The following is a 26,340-nucleotide window of genomic DNA, read 5'->3' as shown; positions in this document are numbered from 1 at the left end:
GCCAGTCAGTCCACCAGCTCTTGCTGTTGGGAATGGACAGTGTGAGGAGGCACTTCTCTTTGGGGCAGGGGGCACAGCTCAGACCAGGGACTGTAGCAGCTACACCTGGAGGACTCCCAATGAGAGGGAAGAGGAGAGGAGGCTGAGGGAACACTCCATGAGGGAGGGTGTTTGAAAAAGGGTGAGAGGCTGCCAGTTCTGCAGGTAAGGGGAAATGTAACTGGGCTCCTGAGCCCCACAGGGATGCCACAGAAAGAATGTAGTTGGTCAAGGGATCCATGGACTCAAAAAGGTTGAAAACCTGTTCTAGACCAGTGAGAGAGCCCACCCCAAACTCCTCCTTTTAACAATGTCTTCATTAATCATTTATCAATGTCTTTTGGTTAATCACTCTGTTTATCATTTCTCTATCAACATCTGCTTTCCATTATCTGTGATTAATACATCAGTCCTATTGACCTAAGGTTAAATGCAAGTTCTGTTATGCCTAGCATTCTTTTATCCATTGTCACAGTGATTATATGCTTACATGTGATGGTTTGTGTATGCTATTCGCAATAAGCACCCTCTGCTCACTCAGAGAGGTATTTACAGTTCTTTATTTTGCATATGTAAAAGCAGCACAGTACAATCATGCATCCAAATTGTCAGGTTCAGATTCGGGGAGTGGTCTTCTCCTGCTTCTCCTCCAACAGAAGAGGCGGCTGATCCCTGCGCTTTAACCCTCCCCGTCTGTACCTGAGCTCCCTGTGTGGTGCTGGGGCCTTGCTTCAGCATCGGAGAGCCTTGCCTCCTCCTGGCTCTCCCCCTCTTCCCCTTCCGTCATCTCCCGACCGTTTCCTTCTGACTGTTCCCGCTCTGACTCTTTTCTTCCCAGACTCCAAGGCGTCCCTTGGCAGTCACGTGACATTACATTCCGTCAGCGTTTGTTCTCTCAGTGTACCAGGACACTGGGCACACATAACTTCTTGGTTTAAAATAATGTTTTTTCTCTGTTAGAATAGGTTAGTCAAAGTTCATACACAGATGATAAAACTAATACAGCATATGGAGTCCTAAAGGCTCAAAATGGATCCTGACAAGATGAAGGAAAATGGAAATTTCTCCTTCACATAAACTATGTCTTAGTGTTAAATTTGAAGCAGGCATTTGAGCAGAACCTGGGTCTCAGTTTAAGTTTGAGAATAATTTAAGTGCTCCTTGTGACAAATTACATTGTAAGACCATAATCATTCCCATAGTCTTGGGACTCCAAGTCAGTGAGGAAATAACACTGAGCTTAATTACATTTTATTCTGTTCTTTTCTGCCCGCCCCGCCCCCACATCTCGAGCTTTCAGAATAGTGTGTACTACACATTTAAATAAGTAGCTAATGGTTTAAACCTGTCATGGACTGTCTGGATGCGGGGGAGTGGTGGGAGATGCCAGCTGGAGAACCCCCAAGGGATCATCCAGGGGAAGAAGGCTCAGAGCCAGGGGACTGATGGTGGGATGATGAAGAGTGGTCAGAGGAAGAAGAGGGAGCGGACTGGGAGTAGGTGGTGTTGGAAGCTGAAGAGGTAACAGGGTTTAGTGAACAGGAAGAAGCTGGGGCAGAAAGTCATAATTCAGAGGCTGGAGAGGAAGGGGGCCAGTAGACCAAGAAGAGGCAGGCTGCTGAAGGACTAAGGAGTGTCTCCCTTCTATGACCAGCTCCGCTCCCCCCCCCCCCCCGGCCTCCCAGAACATGCAGAGAAATGAAAAGAGCAGAGGAGAGATTGGTTGCGTGCAGACGTAGTCTCCGACTGCTTGGAAAAACCCCTGGAGAGGAGAGACCATAGGCAGCTGTGGGAGGGCAGGGACCTTCAGTCCTTGTAACTTCTGCATTGGGCCAAGACCTACTGGGAAGAGTTGCTGGGATCACTAGGCCTGCACTGTTTTTGTTTCTTTGAATAAAGAGCTAACTTCACTGACACCAGTGTTTTTTTTATTGCTGACCTTCACATGACTGGCTCCTGACAAAACCCTTGGCTTTCTTAATATTTTTGAAGGACTAAATCTGAGCCCATGTCGGACTATGGAGATGAATTTGTCACTTGCAGCCAACTGGCGTATGACTACCACATTGAAAAGCCCCACAAGGTAACTTGCTTGTTGATCTATCTTACTGTCTTCTTCCATGCTTGAAACATGGCTATGTGGACGGTTCTGTATTATAGTTATAGAGAAGTATCAAATCACATCTGTCCCCTAGAACAGAAGCAGTTTTCCTCCTCCATGTTTGTTTGAAGGGTGGTTTTTTATTGGCGACAGAATTCACCCCCTTGTCTTTTTTTCATTTTTTTAAAAAATGTTTCTAGCCTTGTTGCCTGGCAATTACCCCCCCCCCAAAAAAAAAAAAGATCACTGTATAGTGACTAGTATAGGGACAGGGGACCTGTGGCTACAACTCCCATAATCTCTGATTGTTGGCCATGCTAGCTGGGGCTGATGGAATTTGAAGTCCAGCAACACTTGAAGGGTGACAAATCCCCCTTTCCCATCCTAGTGAAATCCTTGAAGTGAGGCGGGTTGTTGTTGGATATGCAGAGCAGGAAAGTTGAGAACATGCTGCTAAACATTGACTTCCTGTTTCCTGTTTCAGGATACCATTTGTCCTGATTACTGCCTCTACTTGTACAAAGATATGCAGACTTTGACCGACCTGTTACATTCTGACATCGGCCAAGACATGCAGTTGCACAACAGCACTTTTTTATGGTTCATCCCTTTTATCCACTCCCTTATGGACCTGAAGGACATGGGGATTGCCTACAGCATAGTGGTCATTCATCACCTGTGTTTGGAAATCCAAAATGTCCTCAGTGGCACTGTTGAGACTTGTGACAAAGTGTCTGAGTTCTTCATCTGGATCTTGGTGACTGTTGTTGAGTGCAGCCTTAAGAAAAATTGCCTTCATTTTCTGTGGATCAGCTCAGAAATGTGGGTGTGGATAGTGGTGAAATGTGTCATGCTTCCAAGTACGGTGTTCATGCCTGGCATTGAGAGAAGAGTAGTCAGGAATAGCTTAAGAAGCACAGTGACATCACCATCTTGGGAACCTGAGCCCATACAGTTTGCCTGCATGAAACTGATCCGTAACATCCTGAAGGAAGGGTATCAGGTTGTGCAGTCACCCACTTGTAAGCAGTTCCTTGATGAACTCAACTTGCTTCGCCGTAGCCACAAGCACTGGGAGCTGAGTTCCCAGCAGGCTCTAGAATTACAGAACACTCTGAAGGAGATCATATGGAGCATCATGAGCAAATCATTAAATCCTTCCTCCCTTGTGAAGAGCCCTCCTGTTTGTGTAACTTCACCTACTTTCCTGATGAACCACAAAAGGCAGGAAGACAGGTGTCCAATGAATATAGACAATGAGCACCTACCCTGCTTGTCTGTGTTAGCAAAAAGACACATGGATGCCCAGAAAAATGTGGTGTCTCATCAATGGCCAGGGGTCCAAAACAAGCAAGATCACTTCTACAAAAGCTTTGGCCTCGGTTTTCAAGACCTGGAGACCAAAGACTTCAGCACAAAGGAGAAGCCCAGTTCTTCCAGATCTCTTACAGAAAAGAATGGTAACAGCAGCAGTGCTTTGGAGAGAAAGGTTGGTCTAAATGACCTTACAAGCAAAATCAGATCTCTGAAACCAGACAGCACCCTGCAATTAAAACTGTTACCTGAAAGCAGTAGGAGAGGAAATACCAATCTGGAGCCAGGAACAGAAAAGCTGCAGTTGGTCAGAGACAGAACAAAGAGCCAGGAAGAGCAGAGGAGTGAAATCATTGTAGCCAGAGGCAGCACATCAGACACATTGCCTTGCAAATCAGAGGCAAGCTCAGGCAAGGCCTCTGTTGTGTGTGCTAAAGGAACCAGTTTACCCATTGACTCTAGCCAGGAAAGCATCATCCGTCACCAAAAATGCATTAAGAGGAAAGCTAAAGGCGCTATTCAAACTTTGTCTGCCCGAGAGAGCAACAAGTTGTCTGCTGATGCAGATGATTCCCCAAACCAAGTCATTATTTCTGACGCTTCTTCAGATGAGGATGAAAACAAAATGAAAGCTGGTAGAGAGAGCAGGAAAGGGCAAGTGGACGTGTGCCTTGAGAAGAAATTCAGTGCCCCAGAGCAAGAGCCATTGACTACTCCAGACCTCATACATCATACAGCAGCTCGTGAAGGCCACATCGGCAAGGGAAATGCAGTGGCATGCTCAAATTTCACAGGGATATGTGCTGGCAATGGAAGCTGTTCCAGGTGCACAGATCCAGTTCTGCCCAGTACATCAGCATCTGCCAGTCCTTCAGGGTCAGCACCTGCTGTCAAAGAATCCACTTTTCAGCCAGGGAAGAGCTCTGCAGAATATGGGCAGGTTAAAACAGCTAGAGAAAGTCCCAAGGGAAGCATCCAGCCAAGCTTGCACAGTAAAAAACCACTGCTGGCAAAACTGGCAAGATCTACTCCTGCTCTGGTCCCACCCAACGAAATCCAACATATGCCAGCCCCAACCTTAGTGACAGAAAAACATGGCCTATCAGAGAAAGTCCAAAGAGCAGCCGAACTTGCTCAGTGCACACAGGACAGTCTTGCTGAGTTGCGCAGTTACAGGGAAATTGTTGGCGAGGTGGATGTTCCCCAGGAAAGGACATCACAATTAGTAAATGCTCAGCAACTAACTACTAGAAATAAGAACAATTTTGCCTGCCAAAAACGTCAGCTCTATAGGCAGACAAACCCCAAAGAGAGAGAGAATTGTCAGTGTACTCACGGAGAAACTCAGGAGGCTCAGCCAGCCAAAAAACCCAAGGCGTCAGAGCTAAGACCTGTGCAGTCTGCCAGTATGGTGGGGGTGGAAAATCAGAAGGAAAGTTCTGCTGGAGCTAGTAAAACCAATCATTTGACCTTTCCAGATCCCTCCTCTAGCCCATGTGACGAGGATGTGGCTTTGAAAAAGAGAGAGCCCCAATTGAATGAGAACAAAGATGGTGACGGCTTCTTTCTTACACAGTTTGATCCAGTGGACATGGAACTGTGTTCACAAATAGAAGATGGCAGTTACCTCTCAAACATGGAAGTCAATATATCTGCAAGCCCACTGCAGGGTAGTAATGATGACTTGCAGTTCAAGACCCCGACTCTGAGCAGCATTCTCCAGCCTCAGATTTCAAACAACACCTCTCAGTTGCTGAATGTGCAAAATAACCATATTGTCATGGCGCTGCCCACCCCCAGAGCTGGTTCTTGGAACAAAGTGCACCAACCCTTTGCACAAGCAAACATTGTGAATGCCCAGCAGAGAGACCATGGGATTTTCACCAGAGAGGTGCTGAAGTGGAACTATGACATGTTTGCAAACTTTAAACTGTTTGGGCCACCAAGCCATCTCCTTCAGTCTATTGTTGCCCCTGTCACAGCCAAGTTTGAGGATTACAATGACTACTTCAATACTTTCTTCCCCTTAATGATGCTAAATGCATTTGAAACGGTAAGCTGGCAACAGACCACCTCATTTTACTCTTTCCTCCTCAAAGGAAATCCTCCCACTAGCTGCAATTAATCTCTCTCTCTCTCTCTCTCTCTCTCTCTCTCTCTCTCTCTATTTCAAAAGTTGACAAGTTGACACATGTTTCCAAATACACATCCATTTTGTGTTCAACTTCCCCGCCCCCTCCATGGTTTCCCCCGTAATTTTAAAATTTGCTGCATATTATCAATATTCTATACCTTGTCTTTTCCACACTGTACTCAACAAGTATTCAGTTGCTGTTCTTCATTCAAATCCTACCTATGTTTTAACATGTTTACAATAATTCTTTAAATATTCAACAAAGGGTTTCCACTCCTCCTTAAAACCTACCTCTTCTTGATCTCTAATTTCCATAGTTAAGTTTGCCAATTCGGCATATTCTGTCAGTTTAAACTGCCGCTCTTCTTTAGTAGGTGTCTCCTGATTTCGCCATTTTTGTGCATAGAGTACTCTTGCTGCTGTTGTAGCATACAATTGGTTCGTCTGTCTTCTTGAAACATCTGACATTTTATATTCAATTTCTACAGTTTTTCCTATGCCTTCATCTCTATATTCTGCCCACATCGCTAGTTCAGTGGATCATAGCAGATTTATCTATTTAAATCTTTAGTTTCTCATCCTAAAAGCCTCTTATACATCTTTGAAATTAGTTTTTCTCTGTTCTCTAATAACTCTTTTTCAAACTGAGAGCTTTGATTAATAAACCCATGCTTCTTACCTTGTTTAAATACTTCAATCAGTTGATAGTATTGCAACCAACTGATCAACCAATCCTTTTTATCCTCAAACTTCTTAAGCAGGCATAGGCAAACTCGGCCCTCCAGATGTTTTGGGACTACAATTCCCATCATCCCTAGCTCACAGGACCAGTGGTTAGGGATGATGGGAGTTGTAGTCCCAAAACAGCTGGAGGGCCGAATTTGCCTATGCCTGTTCTTAAGCATCACACCCTCTTCTGTGAGGTCCAGTAGGTCCCTATAGGTCACCCATTTCTTTTCCATGTTTTGTTTTTTTCTGTGAAATTGCTTTTTTAATTACATTTTTCAAAAATATTTTGACAAAATTACAGATCCAATATTTTCAAACAAAAACCATATTTTTCGCCCCATAGGACGCACCGCCCTATAGGACGCACCTAGTTTTTTTTTTTGGGGGGGGGAATAAAGAAAAAAAAATTATTCCCCCCCCCCAGGCACAGGGCTGGCGCGGGGGAAGCCCAAGCTTCCCCCGACCCCAGCCCCCAGAACAGCCTGCTATCCGCAAGCCTAGGGTCTGTTTGGTTTAAGTTAATCCTGCTAATGAACTTACATGTGTACAATAACATTTCCAGTAAGTCTTTATACTTCTCTCAGACTCTATATAAGTTCTTCCTGAGTACATGATTTGAGAACTTTTTATATATCGTCGCTTTACCATACCATAAACATAGGTCCCAGCTAAATGTATTACCGTATCCTTCTAGATCTAGCAATTGTGTATTATCAATACAATCAAAAGTCTGGCATTGCAAAGCCACCTCTATCTTTAGTATCCATCAAAATGTTATGCTTTATTCTTGGCTTTCTCCCCGCCAGACAAATATTGAAATATCTCTTTGCCATTCCTTAAAGCAGCTTGTGTTATTTATTATTGGTATTGTTTGGAATAAGAATAACATCTTGGGTAAAATATTCATCTTTATAGCTGAATCCTTCCTAAAAATGAAAGTTTCGTCCTCCCCAATTAAACCTAAGCCACACCTGCACATACATTTAAATCAGTATTGTACCACTTTAAACAGTCTTGGCTTCCCCCAAAGCATCTTGGGAACTGTAGTTCATTAACGGTGTCAAGAAGAGGCTCCTATTGCTTGATTGTTAAACCACTCTAGAAATTGTAGCTCTGTGTGAGAGGAAAAGGGCTCTCCTAACAACTCTCAGCATCCTTGACAAACTCCATTTCCCAGGATGCCTATGTCAGGGACATGGCTGAATCGAATGCCGGGGAAGAGTCCGACTCTGGAGATCAAAGATCGCAGACAGAGCAGGAGGAGGTGGGCTCGACCCCCTTTCATCAAGAGTTCCCTGACTCAGCTAAGGAGGGGGAGAGATAGACGGCAGTGGGAGGGTTGCTAAGCAACCAGCAGAAAGGCAGCAGACAGGGAGTTCTTATTTTGAGAGCTGAAAAGGTTAGAATGCAACGGAAGTGCAAAAGGGGAAAGGCTGGACTTTGACATCCTTCTTGCTGTGACAAGACTTAGAGTGACCAACTTGTTTCTTTTTTCCCTTTTTTCCCTTTTTTATTTTCAATGCATAATCATAACAAAAATTACAAACATTGAATCCAAAATAATACTATACAAACAAAAAAGAACGGAACATACAAAAAAAAAACGAAAAGAAAAAGGAAAAAAAAGCAAAGGAAACAAAACAACACTAAACAAAAACGGAAAAGCACACATCTACAGAAAAAAAATATATCATTACGTACATATACACATATTGACTTCCTTCCTTTGTTCTAAGACCTCAAAAATTTACTCTTACTATATTGTTGTGTCTGGTTAGATTACATCTATCTTTGTACTTTTTTTTTAACACCATTTTCCCCCCTTTAACCCTGTAAAGCATCATTCATTACATACCAATATACAGTGGTGCCTCGCAAGACGAAATTAATTCGTTCTGCGAGTTTTTTCGTCTAGCGAATTTTTCGTCTTGCGAAGCACGAAATCCCATAGGAATGCATTGAAATTCAATTAATGCGTTCCTATGGTCAAAAAAAGTCCAAACAAAGCCAAATTTGGTACAACAAGAGTTTATTAACTGCTCTTTAAAGTCACACATACTGTAAAGAGCAGTTCAAAAATTGAAGGAACAATAAATTAAGTTTCTAAACATGACAGAAAAACATTTAAAAATCAACAAAGTGTACCGTACATTTTCTAAGACTCTGGGGGACCACTCGAAGGTTCCTCTTCCACTCTTTGCTTCTTGCTGAAGAACCTGTCCATGGTCTGCTGCTTCATCCGCCTTTTCAGCACCTCCCTGAAAGGCAACATGACCGTCGTATCAAAAGTGTTCGCAAGGTCATGTACCACGTGCTTGTTAGGGTGGTGTTGCTGTGCAAAAGCCTGCACATCCTTCCACTTCAGGCAAATGTCCCTCAGTTTTTCGGAGGACAGCCGTTCCTCAGTTGCTTCCTCCTCTTCCAGCGAGGCCTGCTCCTGCACAGCCTCTGCCTGCAGTTCGACCAGCTCCTGGGTGGTCAGCTCGTGGTCGTGCTCCTCCACCAGCTTGCTGACGTCCTCCTCTGTGACCTCCAGTCCCATGGTCCTCCCCAAGGCAACAATGTCCTGCACCACTGTTGACTCTGGTGCATCAGAGTCACTTGGTGCCACACAGTCCGGCCACAGGCTGCGCCAAGCGCAATGTGAGGAGAATCAGAACTTACAGGGTTAAACAGTTCTGAGTGACGTCTCACATTCTGAGGCGTGGTTATGTTCACATACGGGAATTTCCCTTTGTGTGAGTTCTCTTTTGGTTTTGACTGAGAGGAGAGGCGAAAGATGCCTGCTTGTTCGCCGGGCTGATTTTACGATGTTTTTCTACACAATAAAAGACTGTTGGAGATAAGCGAGAAGCTTGCATTCTGATTTATTACCCACACACGGCAACAGTGTTTCCCCGCTGCGTGAACTCTGCTGGGACTAAGCTAAGAGAGCTGAAGGTGTTTTCTATCGGCACAGAAGCACAGTAGGAAGGGGAAAACGTGCCGGACGCCATCTTATCTTCACAGGTTATGGGCAGTCAGCCAAGCTTGGAAGCTGTTGCTAAGTCGTGCCTGTGTGTGTGGGAGAAGCCAGCTGAGCTGGAGCCAGTCGGAGCTTTTGCCTAACGTTTTGAGGCAGGAAAAGCTCGCTGGAGAGGATCTCATCTTCAGGACCGGTTGCCAGGAGGAGCTGCTGTTACGTCAGTAGGCTCAGCCCCGGGGGAGAAATGGCTCAGCCCCGAGGACATGGCTTTGAGCTTAAGCTGCCATGTCAGAAACTGACTAGCCAAAATTGGCTGCAGTGGAGTTTCCAAGCAGAGCTTTTGCTCGTGGGGGAGCAGCTGTGGGACGTAGTTAAGCCACCACAGAAGGCAACTGGGAAAGCAGAGGCTGAAAGGGCTGCAGAGCAAAGTGAAGTTGAGAAGCGTGTGCTTGTTTTTTTGGCAGAGAATGTGGATGCTCATCTAGTGCCGGTTGTCCTGGATGCTAAAAGGCCAGAGGCTGCTTGGCTAGCACTCCGTGAAGCTTGTGTAGCTGGGGTGGGAAGCAAAGGCCAAGATGTGGCTGCATCCGAAGGGGAGAGGCAAGATGGCGCCGGCCACATTCTTGAGAGCCGACACACAGCTGGGAGGAGCTGGGAGCCCCCACGGGGGAACGAAGGGACTGTTGCTGTTGCTGGCAATGCTGCTGGTGCTTTTGCTGAGCCTGGGAGCTGTATGGATGCTGCAACGTGTCTGTGTGAGGAGCCAGGAGAGAGGCCAAGAGTTGGGAGCCCTTTACCCACCAGAGGGGGTTCAGGAAAACGTCCTGGGAGCCCTGGGAGCAGTGGGGGGGCAGTGAGCGGTGAAAGCTCAGAGACGGCTCTTTTTCCAAAGGCTGCCAAGAGTTGTTTACGCCATGAGCTGAAGCCTAGCCGTGCTGGAGGCTTCAAGGCCGGCCACCTGCGACAAGTAGAGATAAGAGCTGTGGAGATGTGTGGGAACGCTGAGACAAGTCCGGTCTCCAAGGCAACTGAGAGAGTTGCATCTACGGAAGCTGTGAAGGTCGTGGGCAAGTCTTCCTGCCGGGGGGAGTCTGTTGCCGTGACAACCAGAGAGGACGTCTGCAGAGGCCCCAAGGACAGGGGCAGCGAGAAGATTGTTGCCAGGGCAACGCTTAAGGACAACTCCAGTGAGGGCAGAGTGCTGCGTTGGGTCATTGACTCAGGAGCCAGTCACCATCTGATGCCACCTAGTGGTGAAATGTGGAACTGCAGGGCTGTTTCAACTGGGAAAACAGTTGTTTTTGCTGATGGGTCACAGAGACATTTAACTACTGTGGGAAATGTGTTTGTTTCTTTTTTACAGGCGGAGCTGGAGGTCTACATTGTGCCTGGAATGAAATGTTGTCTTTTATCTGTATCTTCTCTTTTACAGGACGGTTACAAGGTTTGCTTTGAAAATGATGTCTGTTCAATTTCCAGGGGTGGGGAACAACTGGTTAGTGTTGCATGTCAGAACAACCTCTTTGTTCTGGAGACACCTCTGGAGGGAAAGGGGGACGCTGAGGAAGCACAGGCGAGGTGTGCAAACGTTCCACCTCATGATTCATGTGCTCACTTGTGGCACAGGAGAATGTCACATGGCTGTTGGGAAGGTATCCAGAAGTTGCCCCAATGCACTGTAGGTTGCAAGATAAAAGCATGTGACAGATCCCTAGATTGTAGGGCATGCAGAAGGGCAAAGGTAAAAAGGTGCAGTTATCCCAGAACGGAGAGGGTAACCACAAAGCCTTTGAGCTTGTGCACACAGACCTTAGTGGTCCCATGCCAAGGCCGAGTCTGGGCGGGGCCAGGTTTGTGCTTTTGCTGACAGATGATTTCACCCAGAATGCATGGTTCTTCTCACTGAAAGAGCAAAGCGAGGCAGCGCAACTGATCAAAGACTGGGTTGCGGCAGTGGAGCTACAGTTTTCCACCAAGGTGCAGGGCTTTCAGAGTGACCAAGGCGCAGAGTTCACTGGGTCTGCTCTGCAGAGTTTCTTCCGCCAGAAGGGAATACGTCACAGGTTGACGGGTGCTACTTCTCCTCAGGAGAGTGGCGTGGCGGAGCGCAGGAGTAGGGCACTAGCTGAAGTAGCTGACGCTCTACTGTTTGACTCTGGTTTGCCTCAGAGTTTTTGGGGGGAGGCGATGAAGACGGCCAATTTCACGATGAACAGGTCCTACAATTCAGTGGTAGGTGACACCCCGTTTTTCTTGCTGCACCAGAAGAAGCCGAAGGTGCATTTCTTCCGTGTCTTTGGTTCCGAAGCCTGGGTGCTTGTGCCAAAGGTTCAACGAAAGAAAGGTGAACCGAGGTCCCGGAAAATGATCTTCTGTGGATATGAGCCTGCGACAAAGGGGTGGAAGTTTGCATATCCAGATGGTGATCAGTTCAGGCTTCTAATCAGCAGAAATGCTGAGTTCTGTGAGCAGAATGGTTGGTCAAGGCTCCATGCGAATCCTGACGTTCTCTCAGAATGTCTGTTGGATTCTGAGGAGGAGGGAGAGGCAGAAGCTGAACCTGTTGATGAGGACCAGGTCACTGACCAGGGTCAAGAACAGGGTTGGGCATCTCCCCAGGTTGTTAAAAGAGAGCCCAAGAGTGAGCCTTCGTCTCCCGTTAGCAAAGTGCAGAAGGCTCGAAGACGCAGTAAGTCAGATGGGGAGTCTTCAGGTACCAGTGAAACACTTGCTGGACCCAGTGGGTCAGAAGAAGCACCTGAGACAGTGCTCAGACGTTCTGCACGCTCCATGAAGGGGGTACCACCTGAGAGGTTTCAGGTCACCAGTGCGTGGGTTGGTTTCGCGCAGTGCGAACCTGGGAGTTTTAAGGAGGTTCAACAGTTGCCTGAAGCAGAAGCCAGGAAGGGGCAAGAGGCAATGGGAAAAGAGTTGAACTCAAAGAGGTCTGTAGATGTGTGCTCACAGTTTCCCTCAGGATGCGAGATGAGAGGGGGTGTGAGGAGAATCAGAACTTACAGGGTTAAACAGTTCTGAGTGACGTCTCACATTCTGAGGCGTGGTTATGTTCACATACGGGAATTTTCCTTTGTGTGAGTTCTCTTTTGGTTTTGACTGAGAGGAGAGGCGAAAGATGCCTGCTTGTTCGCCGGGCTGATTTTACGATGTTTTTCTACGCAATAAAAGATTGTTGGAGATAAGCGAGAAGCTTGCAGTCTGATTTATTACCCACACACGGCAACAGTGTTTCCCCGCTGCGTGAACTCTGCTGGGACTAAGCTAAGAGAGCTGAAGGTGTTTTCTATCGGCACAGAAGCACAGTAGGAAGGGGAAAACGTGCCGGACGCCATCTTATCTTCACACGCAATTCAAATTTCTCTGTCTGATCCCGTCCCAGGCCGTGGTGATCATCTTCAAGCAGGTGACGATGTTGAAGTGGTCCTTCCAGAATTCCTGCAGGGTGATGATGGTGCAGTCAGTCACCTCGAAGCATCGCCTGAAAATCTCGTTGGTGTAGAGTTTTTTGAAATTGGCGATGACCTGCTGATCCATCGGCTGGAGCAGTGGCGTGGTGTTAGGCGGCAGGAACATGATGCTGATGAAGCTGAACTCCTCCAACAAGTCCTCCTCAAGGCCTTTAGGATGAGCAGGAGCATTGTCCATCAGAAGCAAAGCCTTCAGCGGGAGGTCGTTGTCCAGCAGGTACTGTTTGACAGCAGGGCCAAAAGCAAGATTGACCCAGTCCACAAACAGCACACGTGTGACCCAAGCCTTACTGTTGGATCGCCACATGACACTCAGCTGCTCCTTGTCGACCTCGTGTTTCTTGAAGGCCCGTGGGTTCTCCGAGTGGTACACTAGCAGGGGCTTGATCTTCAGGTCGCCGCTTGCATTGGCACAGAAGAACAGGGTCAGACGGTCCTTCATGGGCTTGTGGCCAGGCAACTTGGCCTCCTCCTGTGTGATGAAAGTCCTTTTGGGCATCCTCTTCCAAAACAGCCCGGTCTCGTCGCAATTGAAGACCTGCTGTGGAACGTAGCCCTCCGTCTTCACAACCTCCAGGAACTCCGCTGCAAAGTCTTCAGCCGCAGGAACATCAGAACTGGCAGCCTCTCCATGCCTGACCACGCTGTGGATTCCAGATCTTGTCTTGAACCGGTCAAACCAACCTCTGCTTGCCTTGAAGACTTCTGGCTCACCTGAGGTTCCTGGCTGTTCCCGGACGAGGTCTGCGTGCAAGGCCTTGGCCTTCTCACAAATGACGGCCTCAGTCACTGTGTTTCCCTTGCACGCTGCTTCTCTTCTAACCAGATGAGCAGCAACTTCTCGACCTCCTCCAGAACAGCTGGGCGGTTCTTCATGATCCTGGTGACTCCCTTGGCTGCATCCGTCGCAAGGATCTTCTCCCTCATCTTCAGGATGGTCCCGATGGTCGATGAATTCCTGCCGTACTCCCTGGCGAGGTCTGTCACACGCATTCCACCGTCGTGCTTCCGGATGATCTCCTTCTTCATTTCTAGCGTCACCTTCTCCTTCTTCCTCTCGCCGGCCTTTGCAGCAGCAGTCTTCTTGGGTCCCATGGCAGCACAGCTCCTACCTTCGTAAACTCATAAAGAAAAAAAAATAATCAGTGCTTCACTTCCAAAAAATTCAAAAGCACCCAGCCACCCACCACACAGAAAATCAAACCCAGAACCAAGTCCTTGAATTCCAAACACCACAACCCAAAATCCAAAACCCCCCAAAAAAGTTTTAAAAGTTTAACTTACGAAATGGCTGCAAATCACCAAAGTCTTCAAAATCCTCAAATGGCTGCAAAAGAAGTTTTGGAAAAGCTTTAAAAATCACCAGTCTTCAAAAACCTCAACTGTTCCCCCAGCCACCCACCCACCACACAGAAATTGCAAACCCCTCCCCAATTGTTGCAAACCCCTCCCCAACTGTTCCCCCCAGCCCCTCCCCAACTGTTGCAAACCCCTCCCCAACTGTTCCCCCAGCCACCCAACATGGCCCAATGGTCACAGAAAATCATAAAAATTCAAAAAAAACCACACAAGCTCCCAGATTCTTGCAAACTTCTCCCCAACACTAAGTCCTTGAATTCCAAACACCCCAACCCAAAATCAAAAAAACCCCAAAAAAGTTTTAAAAGTTTAACTTACCAAATGGATGCAAAAGAAGTTTTGGAAAAGCTTCAAAAGTACTCAAAAAAGGCTACCATACCGCGTGCTATGTGTTGCTCCTCGAAGTTCAAGTCGCAACTGCACCTCTTCAAGCAATGCACCCTGGGTATTAACGGTTTTATGAAAAAGGAAACAAACTTGCAAGACGTTTCCGTCTTGCGAAGCAAGCCCATAGGGAAATTCGTCTTGCGAAGCAACTCAAAAAACGAAAAACTCTTTCGTCTAGCGAGTTTTTCGTCATGCGAGGCATTCGTCTTGCGGGGCACCACTGTACTTACTCCAGAACAATGTTTTTTCATATACTCTTTAGCACAACCCCATTCTTTTAATAATTTCTGGTCCGATTGTCCCCTTATGAATGCTGTGAGTCTTGCCAGATTTATGTATTCACAAAATTTAATTTGCCAATCTTTCACTGATGGAATTTTTCTCCCTTTCCAGTTTTTTGCTATAAGCATCCTGGCAGCTGTTGTTGCATAAAGGAATACTTTCCTTTGATTGTCGGGGATATAATTTGTAATTAAACCTAAAAGGAATGCCTCCGGTTTTTTACTGAAAGATATTTTAAACATCTGTTTGAGTTCTTCATAAATTTCGTTCCAGAATTGTTTGATACGTCGGCATTCCCACCACATTGTTCCTATTTCTTTTTTACATCTCCAACAGGTAATTCGATTTTAATTTGTAAATTTTAGCCAGTTTTACCGGAGTTAAGTACCATTGGTACGCCATTTTCATAAAATTTTCTCTTATTGTATAACATGCCGTGAATTTAATATCATATTTCCATAATTTCTCCCATTGGCCCAGCCGAATTACATATCCTATATCACATGCCCATTTGATCATAACTTCTTTTACATGTTCATCCTTTAATTCCCATTCTAATAATAAATTATACATTTTGGATATATTCTTTTTTGAGTTTTGTAATAATACTTTTTGTAATTTTGATTCTTCTTTTTCTAATCCTATTATTTTATCCTGATTAAATATATGTGCAATTTGGTGATATTGTAACCATGTAGTACAGTATTGGGTCACCTCTTCATATGGTCTCAGTTTTAATTGGCCCTGTTCTTCCTTTAGGAGCTGCTGGCATGTCGCCATTCTTCCTATAGTATTTTTCTTTTTAACCGATATAACTTCTAACGGGGAGACCCACCATGGGGTTTTCGGTTCTAACAACCTTCTATGTCTCACCCAGACCTTGTATAATGCATTTCTAATTATGTGGCTTAGAAATTCTTTATGGACTGCCACTTTGTTATAAATTAGATAGGCGTGCCAACCATATCTGTTGTTCCATCCCTCCAAATCCAAAATGTCACTGTTCTCCAATTTGATCCAATCCTTGATCCAAGTAAAGCATGCCGCATTGTAATATAGTCTCAGGTCTGGGAGTCCGAAACCTCCCCGCTCTTTTATGTTTGATCTGTGGCTTTTTGCCTTGCCATATAAACTTTGTGAGGTCCGTTTTCCATTTTTTAAAACAATCACCTTTACCTATTATGGGAATCATTTGAAAAAGGAACAGGAGTTTTGATAAAATATTCATTTTAATAGCCGAAATTCTACCCCAGAGTGTTAAATTCAATCTTGTCCAAGATTCCATTTCTCTTTTTGTTTCTTCCCAAAAAAATTTATAATTATCTTCAAACAAATTTATATTTTTCATTGTTATTTGTATTCCTAAATATTTCACTTTTTTTACAATTTGTAATCCAATTTTTTCTACCAGTTCCTTTTTCTCTTGATCTCCCATGTTTTTTACCATTAGTTTTGTTTTTTCTTTATTCAAAGCAAAACCTGAGACCCTTCCAAAGTTTCCCATTTTTTCTAGAGCCTTTGCTATGCTTTCCTTTGGATTTTCCACCATTAAGACTAAATCATCTGCAAATGCCCTTATTTTGTATATTTTCTCTCCTATGGATATTCCATTTATTTCTTGATCCACTCTGATTTCTTGATTTAATATTTCCAAAACCAAAATGAATAATAATGGTGAAAGTGGGCACCCTTGTCTGGTGCCCTTCTGTATTTTAAAATAATAAGTCGTGTCATTATTTAATATTATGTTTGCTTCTTTTTTTATATATAACATATTTATTGAAATTTTCAAAAAAATCCAAAGAAAAAGGAAACAAAAGAACAAACAAAGAAAAAAGAAAAGAAAAGTTAAAAAACATTCACCATTTAGACCTTATTTTCAATAACTTATTTCCAAGACTTCCCCACACCTCCCCTTCTTGTATTCTATTTCCATTTGTTTGGTTCAACAAGTTCTTATCCCCAATTTTTGACCTTATTGTATTTTGCTCATTATTATATTTAGTTCATATTATATAACCAATTTTACCTTATAAACCTCAATCTTTATACATTAGTGTCAGGGAACTGCCATCGGAAAGGCAGGCGGTGGAAGGGCTCTCGGACGCTAAGAGAGACTCGGCAGCAGAGGAAGGTACCAGCAGGGGGAGGGAAAGAGCTCAGAGAGAAAGTGAGTCGGAGGGAGGGCTCCGAGAGACTGCCAGTGAAAACAGTGGAGAAGTCTCAGGACCCCCCATAGGTACACCCACTCCTCGCTGGAAACTGTCTCGCCGAGAATCCCGAAGACGTGTTTCCGTTAAGGAACTTTTATGTTGGAGCAGATTCCGCAAACGCCCACTGTCGGATTCTGCTAGCGATTGAGGGAGTCATGTTTAAGAGGGCTCCGCTTAAGGCAGAGTTTGAGAACCATGCCCAAGCTCTGAGGGACTAAGCTTTAACGCACAAGCAGCTCATCATCCCATCACAATTAGAATCTTTTTCTAAGATCGACCCCTGTTCCCTTCCCCGATTTCCCCATTTTTATACTCATAACAAAACAAAATAAGAAAACGAAAAAATCAAAATACACCCTTTGGATTCCCAAACTCCCCCCCCCCCCTTTCCCAGTTTCAATCCCCAATGTCCGTCAGTCTGTCTGCTATCAGCCTGGAGACTTCACATCCGAGGCTCTCAATTCTCTCACAGTTCCTCTTTGCCAGTTTTTTTGATAGTCCTTTATATCAAACCCCAAATCTCGGAGAAGCTCTGTCTCAATAATGTCCATTTTTCTTCCGGCCAGACCTCTATCTTTAAAAGTGGAGCTCAAATTTTGTTTCTTAATCCTTTTGAGTCTAAATGTCCCAAAAGCTCCAACTTCCATCTTGATCAGATTTGTAATCCATAGGTCTTCAGATCTCCTCATAAGGAGATCTCTCCATTCTTCATTCTCCAATTCAAACCAAATTTTCATCATCCAGTTCTTATTTTCCTTGATGTCCTTCCTAACAGGCCTCTGGCCTTCCTTCATCTTCTGCAGCATTGTAACTCCTCCTTCCTTTCCCTCCAGATCATCATGTATCTCTTGTTCCACTTTCTCCACTTTCTCAAATTTCTTTTCCTGCTCAGCTGCAAAGACTTTTGTTTCTGCTACAAGGATTTTTTGTTCAGCAACAAAGACTTGAGTCAAGTCCCTTCCAGTTTCAATAGGTTTGTTTACTGTTTCATTCAGTATGGCTACCCTTGTAGCCAAAATATCACTCTGTTCTTGAAGCTTTCCCAGGAGATAAAAAGTCCTGTTCAGCTCAATGAGTATTTTTCCACTTGCAGCCATTCTTGCAATGTCCCAGAACCCCCTCTAGAGGGATTATGGTTACTTACTATCCTTCCAATTCCAGTCCAAAAATCAAGATAACTTGTTCTTCTTTGTTTTCAACAATTTGTATCTAAATTGTAACCAATCTAACCAGCAAAGGCACCAAAAACAAAGTTTCTTTTTATTCCCCAACTTTGATAGCTAATTTGACAGCTGTCAAAGTCCTCTGTATCTTTTCAACAGGCTCTCTCACAGATCACTCCCGGGTCCCGGGGGGTTACACTTCAGCTCTCAAAATCAACTCTTATCCTCCAGCAAAATTACTTGTACTGTCCAATCGTGAAATTAATAACTTTTGTCCAATAAAGAAGAAGATATTCTTTCAATCTTAGTTATCTAGTCCTTGCTTTAAGTTGTTTACAAGGCGGGGAGACGGACTTCCTTTTTGCACCTTCCCCGATCGTACCAAATTCAAGAAGAAAATTTCCCTTTTAAGTCCAATTTCCGTATTATTCACGAGTTGTTGCTTTTAGTCCGAATGTTCAAAGGAAAAAGTCAGTGCTCTCCGTCCATGGCATGCGGCTTCACTCAGCAGGGGAAGCAGAGGACTCTCAGCACCACGCCGCTCCCCGTCCCCCGTTCCGTAGCCTTTAAAAAGGCTCCTTCGCGGGTCGGGGGGCGCAAATGGTGCCCACCGAGTCACCAGGTCCACAGGCTTCTGCGCCTGTGGTTTTTTAGGGTCCCCGCGTCGTCGCCGCGGCAGGACCCGACCCCTGCTGAGCTGATTCCCTCCGGAGCTCGGAGGGAATCCGCCATTAGGCGATGGCGCTAACCCGGAATTCTCTATGTTTGCTTCTTGTTGTTCATAAATTGCTTTTAGCCCTCTTGTAATTTGGTTCATCTGGTCTAATAATATTTTTTAGAAATTTCCATGATACTTTGTCAAACGCCTTTTCCGCATCCACAAAAACAAAGGCTACCTTCTTACTCGGTGTAATGGTTATATGGGGTTGCTCGTGCGTAAGTTGCCGCCACTCCTGGCTAGGTGGCCTGGTTAAACCTTTCCTGGCTGGACAGCCCCTCACTTCGTGGCTGTTCAGTCGCTGGCAGAATCCGACAGTGGGCGTTTCTTAAACCTTTTCCAACATAAAAGTTGTTTGACGCCCAGTCTCCTCCTACTCTCCCTGCGCGGAAGTCTTCTGCGCAGGGAGGGCGTGGGTAGCGGAGGACCTGTGCTCTCCCCGCTGGTGTCCAGTGAAGAGTCTCTGAGCCTGGTCTCTGCTTCCCCCATTGGCCCCCCTCCATCCCTGGTGTTGCGCTGATTTTCTTCCCCAGCAGGAGACCTGCCTCTCTCCCTACTTGTCCCCTCTCCAGCATCGTCGTGGAGCCTCGCCTCCTCCTCTCGTTCCGATGGCAGTTCCCTGACACTCGGTTTCATGCCTAAATACTCGATCATATCAATCACTGTTCTTATATTATCACTCATTTTCCTGCCCGGCAAGAACCCTGCCTGCTCTTTATTTATACAATCCTGCAAAACTGTCTTTAATCTTGTAGCCAATATTTGTGCATAGATCTTGCAATCATTATTTAGTAATGATATTGGTCTATAATTGGTTATAAACTCTTTATTTCGTCCTTGTTTTGGGATTACTACTATGTGAGCCTGCTTCCAGGTATTGGGAATCTTCCCGTCTTCTAATATTCTATTTAAGAGTGTCTTCATAGGTGATAATAATGGTTCGTCTAATTTTTTGTAATGTATTGCGGTAAGACCATCTGGACCTGGGGATTCTCCTAGTTTTATCTTAATTATCGCTTGATGAAGCTCTTTCGTGGTTATTGGGGAGTTTAGATCTTGAATCTTTTCTTTCTTAATTTTAGGTATATCCTTTCCACATAAATACTATTTTATTTCATCCTCTGTCTCATTTCCTGCTTTATATAGCTTATTATAATATTTTATAAAGCACTTTTTAACTTCCTCAGGATTATCTAAAGTTCTCCCTTCTTCCACTATTTTATCAATCAGTTTTTCCTTTTGTCTTTTTTTCAATTGCCAGGCTAGCATCTTTCCGGGTTTATTTGCAAATTCGAACGACCTTTGTTTCATCCATTTAATATTGTCCTCAATTTCACTATTTAATATTGCTGAAGCCTGGGTTTGTAATATTTTTAGTTTTTGGTTTATTAATTCATTTTTTGGTTGTTTTGCTAATAATTTTTCATTTATTCCTATTTCTTTCCTTATTTGTTCTAGTTTTTGCTCTCTGTTTCTTTTCCTTATTGCACTTTGTTGTATGTAAAAGCCTCTTATGAAAGCTTTACTTGCATCCCATATTGTCCTGATGTCTGTATCCTGTTCTTTATCTAATTCAAAAAATTCTTTCATTAGTTCTTGCGCTTTTTTCACAATCTTTTCGTCATTTAATATTCTTTCATTAAGTCTCCATCTTTTATTAGTTTTCTTGTTTTCCTTTAATTCTAATGTGACTGGCTTGTGATCTGTAATAATTTTGGTCTGTATTTCTGCTTTTTTAATTTTAGTTGTTAAGTTATTTGATACCCATATGCTGTCAATTCTGCCGGCTGATTTTTTAACTTCCGAGAAATGTGTATACTGTCTTTCTCCTGGGTTTTTATATCTCCATATATTAATCAAATTTAGGTTTTCTACCATCTGGAAGAAGGTGTCTGGGAGTCTGCCTTTTTTGGATTTTCTTTCTCTGTCCTGTCTAATTCTATTGATGTGACACCATTTAGGTCTCCCATCAAAATAATTTCCTCTTCTATAAATTCCAGTAGATTAGCTTCTACTTTTCTGAAGAATTCTGTTTTGTTACCATTCGGTGCATAAACTCCTACTATAATTAAATGTTCTTTACCTTTTGTTATTTTTACCCCTAGTAATCTACCCTCATCATCCTTAAAGATTTTTTTTGTGTCTAGTTTAGGGTTCACATAGATCACAATTCCCCTTTTCTTTTTTACATCTGAGGATATAAATTCTTGACCCAATCTCTTGTTTTCTAAAACCCTTCTATGGTTTCTAGTCACATGGGTCTCCTACAAGCATATAATATCCCATTGTTCTTTCCTCAATACATGCTCTATTTTATTTCTCTTCCTCTTATCATTTAAACCGTTAACATTCCAAGATATAATTTTTAGATTCATTAATCTTTCTTTATTATCTACAATGGTTTCATTGAGTAAATAAAAAAAAGAAAAGAAAAAGAAAAAAACTCAGAAATTTTAGGATTTTGATATTATGTTTCTTCCAATCTCTCCCCCCCTTAATACCCATTTGTCTCTCTATGCTTCTTGTGGCATCTGCGTTGTTTCCTCTCGCTCCAATGTTGGATCTCTAGTTAGTTCTTTTTTGTACTTCCTCCAGAATTTTCCCAGCTTGTCTACTGATCTAAAAGTTTTTCTCCTGTCCTTATATGTGAAGGTGATGCCCTCAGGAAATTCCCACCGGAATCTAATCAAATTCTTCTTGAGTGCTTCTGTTACTGTCTTATAGTTCTGCCTTTTCTTCAAAATTCTTTTTGGGATTTCCTTAAATATTTTGATAGGCCTATCTTCTATTATTAACTTCGCTTGTCCTTTTTGATGTAATATTTTGTCCTTTAAAAGTCTTGAGTTGAAAAAAAATAAACAATCTCCTGGCCCTTTATAAATGTCTGATCTTTCTGATTTGATCCTGAAAATTTTATCAATATCCAATAGTATCTCTTCTACCTCTACTCCCAACCAGTTTGCAATCTCCTGTGATAGTTTCTCTTGAATTTGTTCATCATGAGTTTGTGGGACGCCTCGGATGCGGAGGACCATCTCCTTCTGATGCATCTCCATCAATGATATATCATCTAGCAGCTCTTCATGGGCTCTCTTTAGGTCGTTTATTTCTTCCTTCGTTGAATCTTGTGATTTTTTAATGTCCTTATTTTCCATTTGCAATTTCTTCGTCATTTCCTCTTGTTTGGTAGATTTACCCTTGAGTTCTTGTACAGATTTATCCAGTTCTTTATTTTTAAGTGAGAGGTCACTTATTTGTGTTGTTAAGTCTATTATTAGCTTTGAGTTTTGTTGAATGTTACCAGCTTATATGTCCAGCTTATCATTCAGGCTCTTTTCCATCCCCATTATAAGCTGTTTTATGTCAGCATTGGGGTCCGTTTCAGCTGTTGATTGTCTTCTCACTTGTAGATCTGACCCAAATGTCAGTGTAGTTTGGTATTTTTTTAGAACCCATATTTGTCTTCTTCCTTTTGGTTCTGATCAAGATATCTTTATTTCAAACCAAGAATTTATATATTCCTAAACTTTGAAAATGCTCTGTTTATAATCTATAATTTAGTCCTTTTATTTCATCTGTTGGGATTGAAAGTCAGTTAAGATTCCGGTGGTTTTACACTATGTCACTATCAGTTACAGATAGGTAGCTGTGTTGGTCTGCCATAGTCAAAAGAAAAAAAATTCCTTCCAGTAGCACCTTAAAGACCAACTAAGTCAGTTCTTGGTATGAGCTTTCGTGTGCATGCACACTTGTATCTGAAGAAGTGTGCATGCACACGAAAGCTCATACCAAGAACTGACTTAGTTGGTCTTTAAGGTGCTACTGGAAGGATTTTTTTTTTGTTTTGACTATGTCACTATCAGTTCATCTCAAATATTTAATTTTTTAAAAAAATAAGTGTAAAAAAAATCCAAGTTTTAATATAAATTTAATTAAATATTTTGTTTTAATTTAATTACTTTGGCAGTTATCAGAGAAAAATTCCTTCGCAGTACTTAACATCCGTCTTAAGAACTTATTTTCTAGAAGCTGAACTTGGTATTTCAGGTATCCTTTTGTGTATAGCTAGTTTTCTTTATGGTTGTGCTTCAAACCTGTGTCTTACCAGCATTTTTTAAATTATGGGAGTAATTTTATTTACCGCCTCTAGGTGGCGAGCTTTTCCAATTTACTTGTGAGGTGGTCCTTCTTGTTTTGTTTCTCTAGCCTCTCTTTGTTGCAGTGACTGTTTCCGCCACTATTCTTCTTCCGGCTTTTTTCCCTTCTGGGGGCGATGACTCACCCCCCCCCCCCGCGCGCCATTTTCGCCAGCTGCTTTCTTCCCTATTCCAGTCTTTTCCCTCCTTCTTTCTCTCCCTTTGTATATCTCTTCCACTTCCCTTTCACTTCTTTATCTTAGAATCATAGAATCATAGAGTTGGAAGAGACCACAAGGGCCATCGAGTCCAACCCCCTGCCAAGCAGGAAACACCATCAGAGCACTCCTGACATATGGCTGTTAAGCCTCTGCTTAAAGACCTCCAAACAAGGAGACTCCACCTTAATCTTTATCTGCCCACTGCTGCTTGGTCTTCAAATCTTTTCTATTCCTTCTCTTTTCCACTGTCTCCTCCATGTTCCTCCCCTCCTTTTTCTTTTCCACTCACCCCTTTGTTTTACGCTGATCTCCTCCTCAATGGCCGCTGCTTTGTTGTCACCGCTGCTGCTGCTTGCTATTTCAGCTCCTTGTCTCTCTCAACAGAGCGTCCCCCTGTAGAAGCAGGTACTCAGTGTGTCTCAGTTTTTATTTTCTGCCTCTTTACAAGGCTTATTTTCCACAACTTGATAAGTCTCAGAACGCTGAAGCTCCTCTCTTCATTAGCTTTAGTGTCCTTTATAATATTAAGTTAGTCCATACTCCTTTTATTTTAATTTAAACCAGTGTTATTACCTTCTTCCTTCAGGAGTACTCTTGATTTTACAGTTTTGGTTTGGAGCAGCCTGGTGCTTTCTCATTCGGGTCTAAGGGGCGTCTCACGGTCGGGTGTGCAATCTTTTCTGCGCTGAGGTTCTTCCACCTTCCTCCACTTTTTGTGCTGGAACGGCAGAAAACCCCTTTATGCGCTGCTTGGATCTGTTTTCTTCAGTCTGGAACCTCCTCTCAGACCTCTTCAGGGTTTGCGTTGCCCTAGCTTCCCCGTCTTTTTATCCCATATCTATGACTGGGAGTGCTCTTACTGCAGCAAAGCACTTTCCCTGACCCGACGCTGAGCGCACCATGCCAAGAAGTGAGTGACCAACTTGTTTCAAGAGTGACAGGCTGCGAGCTGCACTCTGGATGTAATTTATTATAAATGCACCATAAAACTGACGGAGTCATTAAATCTTATCAAGGCTTGCTTGCCTGTCTGAGATCATTACAGCCTATGCGGGAAGGAGCCATGGCTGTTTAAAGTGGTATAACAGTGCTTTAAAATGTAGGGTATGGGTGTTGTCTTAGGACAGGAGGTGGGGGAACATCTGTGACCCTCCAGATGTTACTCAACTACAACTCCCATCAGCCCTAGCATATGGCCAGTGGCACCAGGGATGGATGGATGGGCATTGTAGTCCAGCAATATCTGGAAGGCCAAAAGTTAAATTTATTATTATTATTATTATTATTATTATTGAAAGGTGTGTCTCGTTCATGCAAAAGGGATTTTTGTAAGCCTAACTGTTGCACTAGTGTAGTAGTGGACTCTAGGGTTTTTTGGCAAGGGGGAGCGGGGTTAAAAGTGTCCCATTTGGGGTTTTTTTGGATGGGGCAGGTGTTGAATGTTTTTATTTAGTTTTACAAATGTATGCATCAAAATTATGCTAATACATCAATAGACACTTTTTTAAGCAATACAGTCCTCCCTCCCAATCCCACTGAGCAAGTGCATGTGCATTTAACAAAATACATTGCATCACAATTGTCCATGAGTAGATGGAGGCTGCTAATTCGATGGATTCCCAAACAGGAAAGTAATAACAGAACATCATATGTCCATAAAATGGTTGGAGTCTTATGTTCAATATAGAGCTTTCATATATTTGGTAAGTTTCTTCATTAATATCACTGTCCATACCTTTTGTCCTCATAAGAAAAGTTGCAAGTTTGCTAAATTTCTCCAGTTTTGTGCCACCAGTTGTTGGGCTGCTGCAAGCAGGGATTTTATTATTTCTTTAGACTGTAACTCCCTTTGCTCTCTGTGAAAATCAGTCAATAAAGTTAACTGTGGTGAGCCACAGACTCTTTGGGCCCCATTTATGAGCAGGGAATCCTGCCCAATGGTTTTAGCAGCCCACATGTGGTGGAAGAACAGTCTCTTAAGCCTATGCTTCCATTTCCCTGCAGATGGCACAGGAGTGGCTAGAGAACCAGAAATCAAAAGAGCAAAGGCCTTTTGAGTTGAATTTGCTGAACTTCAATGCAGACACAAATGAAGCAGATTTTACAAGTGAGTGAGCATTTCACTGCATATAAACAAATGGGAAGTAGAAATGCAGTCCTGTTTTTAATGGTGGTTGTAGTAGATAACAGAAGTGCTTGTGTTAACACTAGACTGTTGGGGTGAGCAGTCAAGGGCTATTATACTTTATTCTGCCTGTATCTTTTTTGCTTTTCTGCCCAACACAGAATGTTGATGTGTATTTTAGCCTGTTTTCAGTTTCTCGTTGATTTGATTTTAAAAAAATGTTTTAAATATTTTTTTTACCAATTATTTTATTTTTTTAATCTTTTGGTAAACCAAACAAGCGGTGTATAAATTTTATGAAATAAAATAAACCAATATCTGTGACAAACAAACTGATATCCAGGTGCTGCAAATGATTAAATAAATAATGAATAAAAATCAATATTATTTGATTAAAAAGAAAAAAAACGAGGATTGAGGCAAGGTGTGCCTGCTTTATCTCAATACCCAGAATGCTTTCTCTCTCCAAAATGGACCTCAGCAGGTCTCACCAATGAAAAAGCTCATACAACTAAACTGAGTGAATATTTATTAGAATGTGCGACTGGGTAACCAAAAACATCTGGAATTCAAAGTTCAGCTGTAGCAACTTGTGCTCGACATGCCTACTGTTTTATTAAGAGCTTTTGGTAACAACGTAGTTGTATCTGTATGTGGCTAAATGCTTGCATATTTTTGTTCTGTGTTCAAATTACTTCTCCAGTTAACATCTCAAGAAGCAATTTAGAGAAACAGCTGCACCCAAAGGAATGTGACTTGGTGTTCTTAATATTGTCTGAAAAGCAAAACTTCTATAGCAAAGAAGGCAAGGCAGAGAGCTGTCCATTACGCCATGTGGGCTATGTGACTCGGTTTTATACTGGTAGGTGTTTTTTTTTTAAAAAAAACCTAATAAGTAAGTGTACAAAACAATTATGTTAGCCAACCCTTGGTGTCAGTAAGTTATTTGATTTGGGATGGGGGACCCAT

General features: G+C 43.2%; 1 protein-coding gene across 3 annotated transcripts in view; it reads left to right on the top strand.

Annotated features, from left to right (window-relative positions):
• LOC310835928 (putative helicase senataxin) overlaps nt 1-26,340 on the top strand; it is a 427,391-nt gene that overhangs the window by 133,905 nt on the left and 267,146 nt on the right. For all 3 annotated transcript variants that reach the window (XM_083720870.1, XM_083720872.1, XM_083720871.1), the window contains exons 8-11: nt 2,032-2,122; nt 2,625-5,507; nt 25,251-25,353; nt 26,075-26,233. In XM_083720870.1, coding sequence (XP_083576996.1) covers nt 2,032-2,122; nt 2,625-5,507; nt 25,251-25,353; nt 26,075-26,233 — 3,236 coding nt within the window. The remainder of the gene's footprint in view (nt 1-2,031; nt 2,123-2,624; nt 5,508-25,250; nt 25,354-26,074; nt 26,234-26,340) is intronic.

Source organism: Podarcis gaigeae (assembly GCF_964106915.1).
Source record: "Podarcis gaigeae genome assembly, chromosome: W".
Classification (NCBI taxonomy): Eukaryota; Metazoa; Chordata; class Lepidosauria; order Squamata; family Lacertidae; genus Podarcis; species Podarcis gaigeae.
Note: the sequence above shows the minus strand (reverse complement) of the source record. Positions and strands in the feature narration are given on the sequence as shown.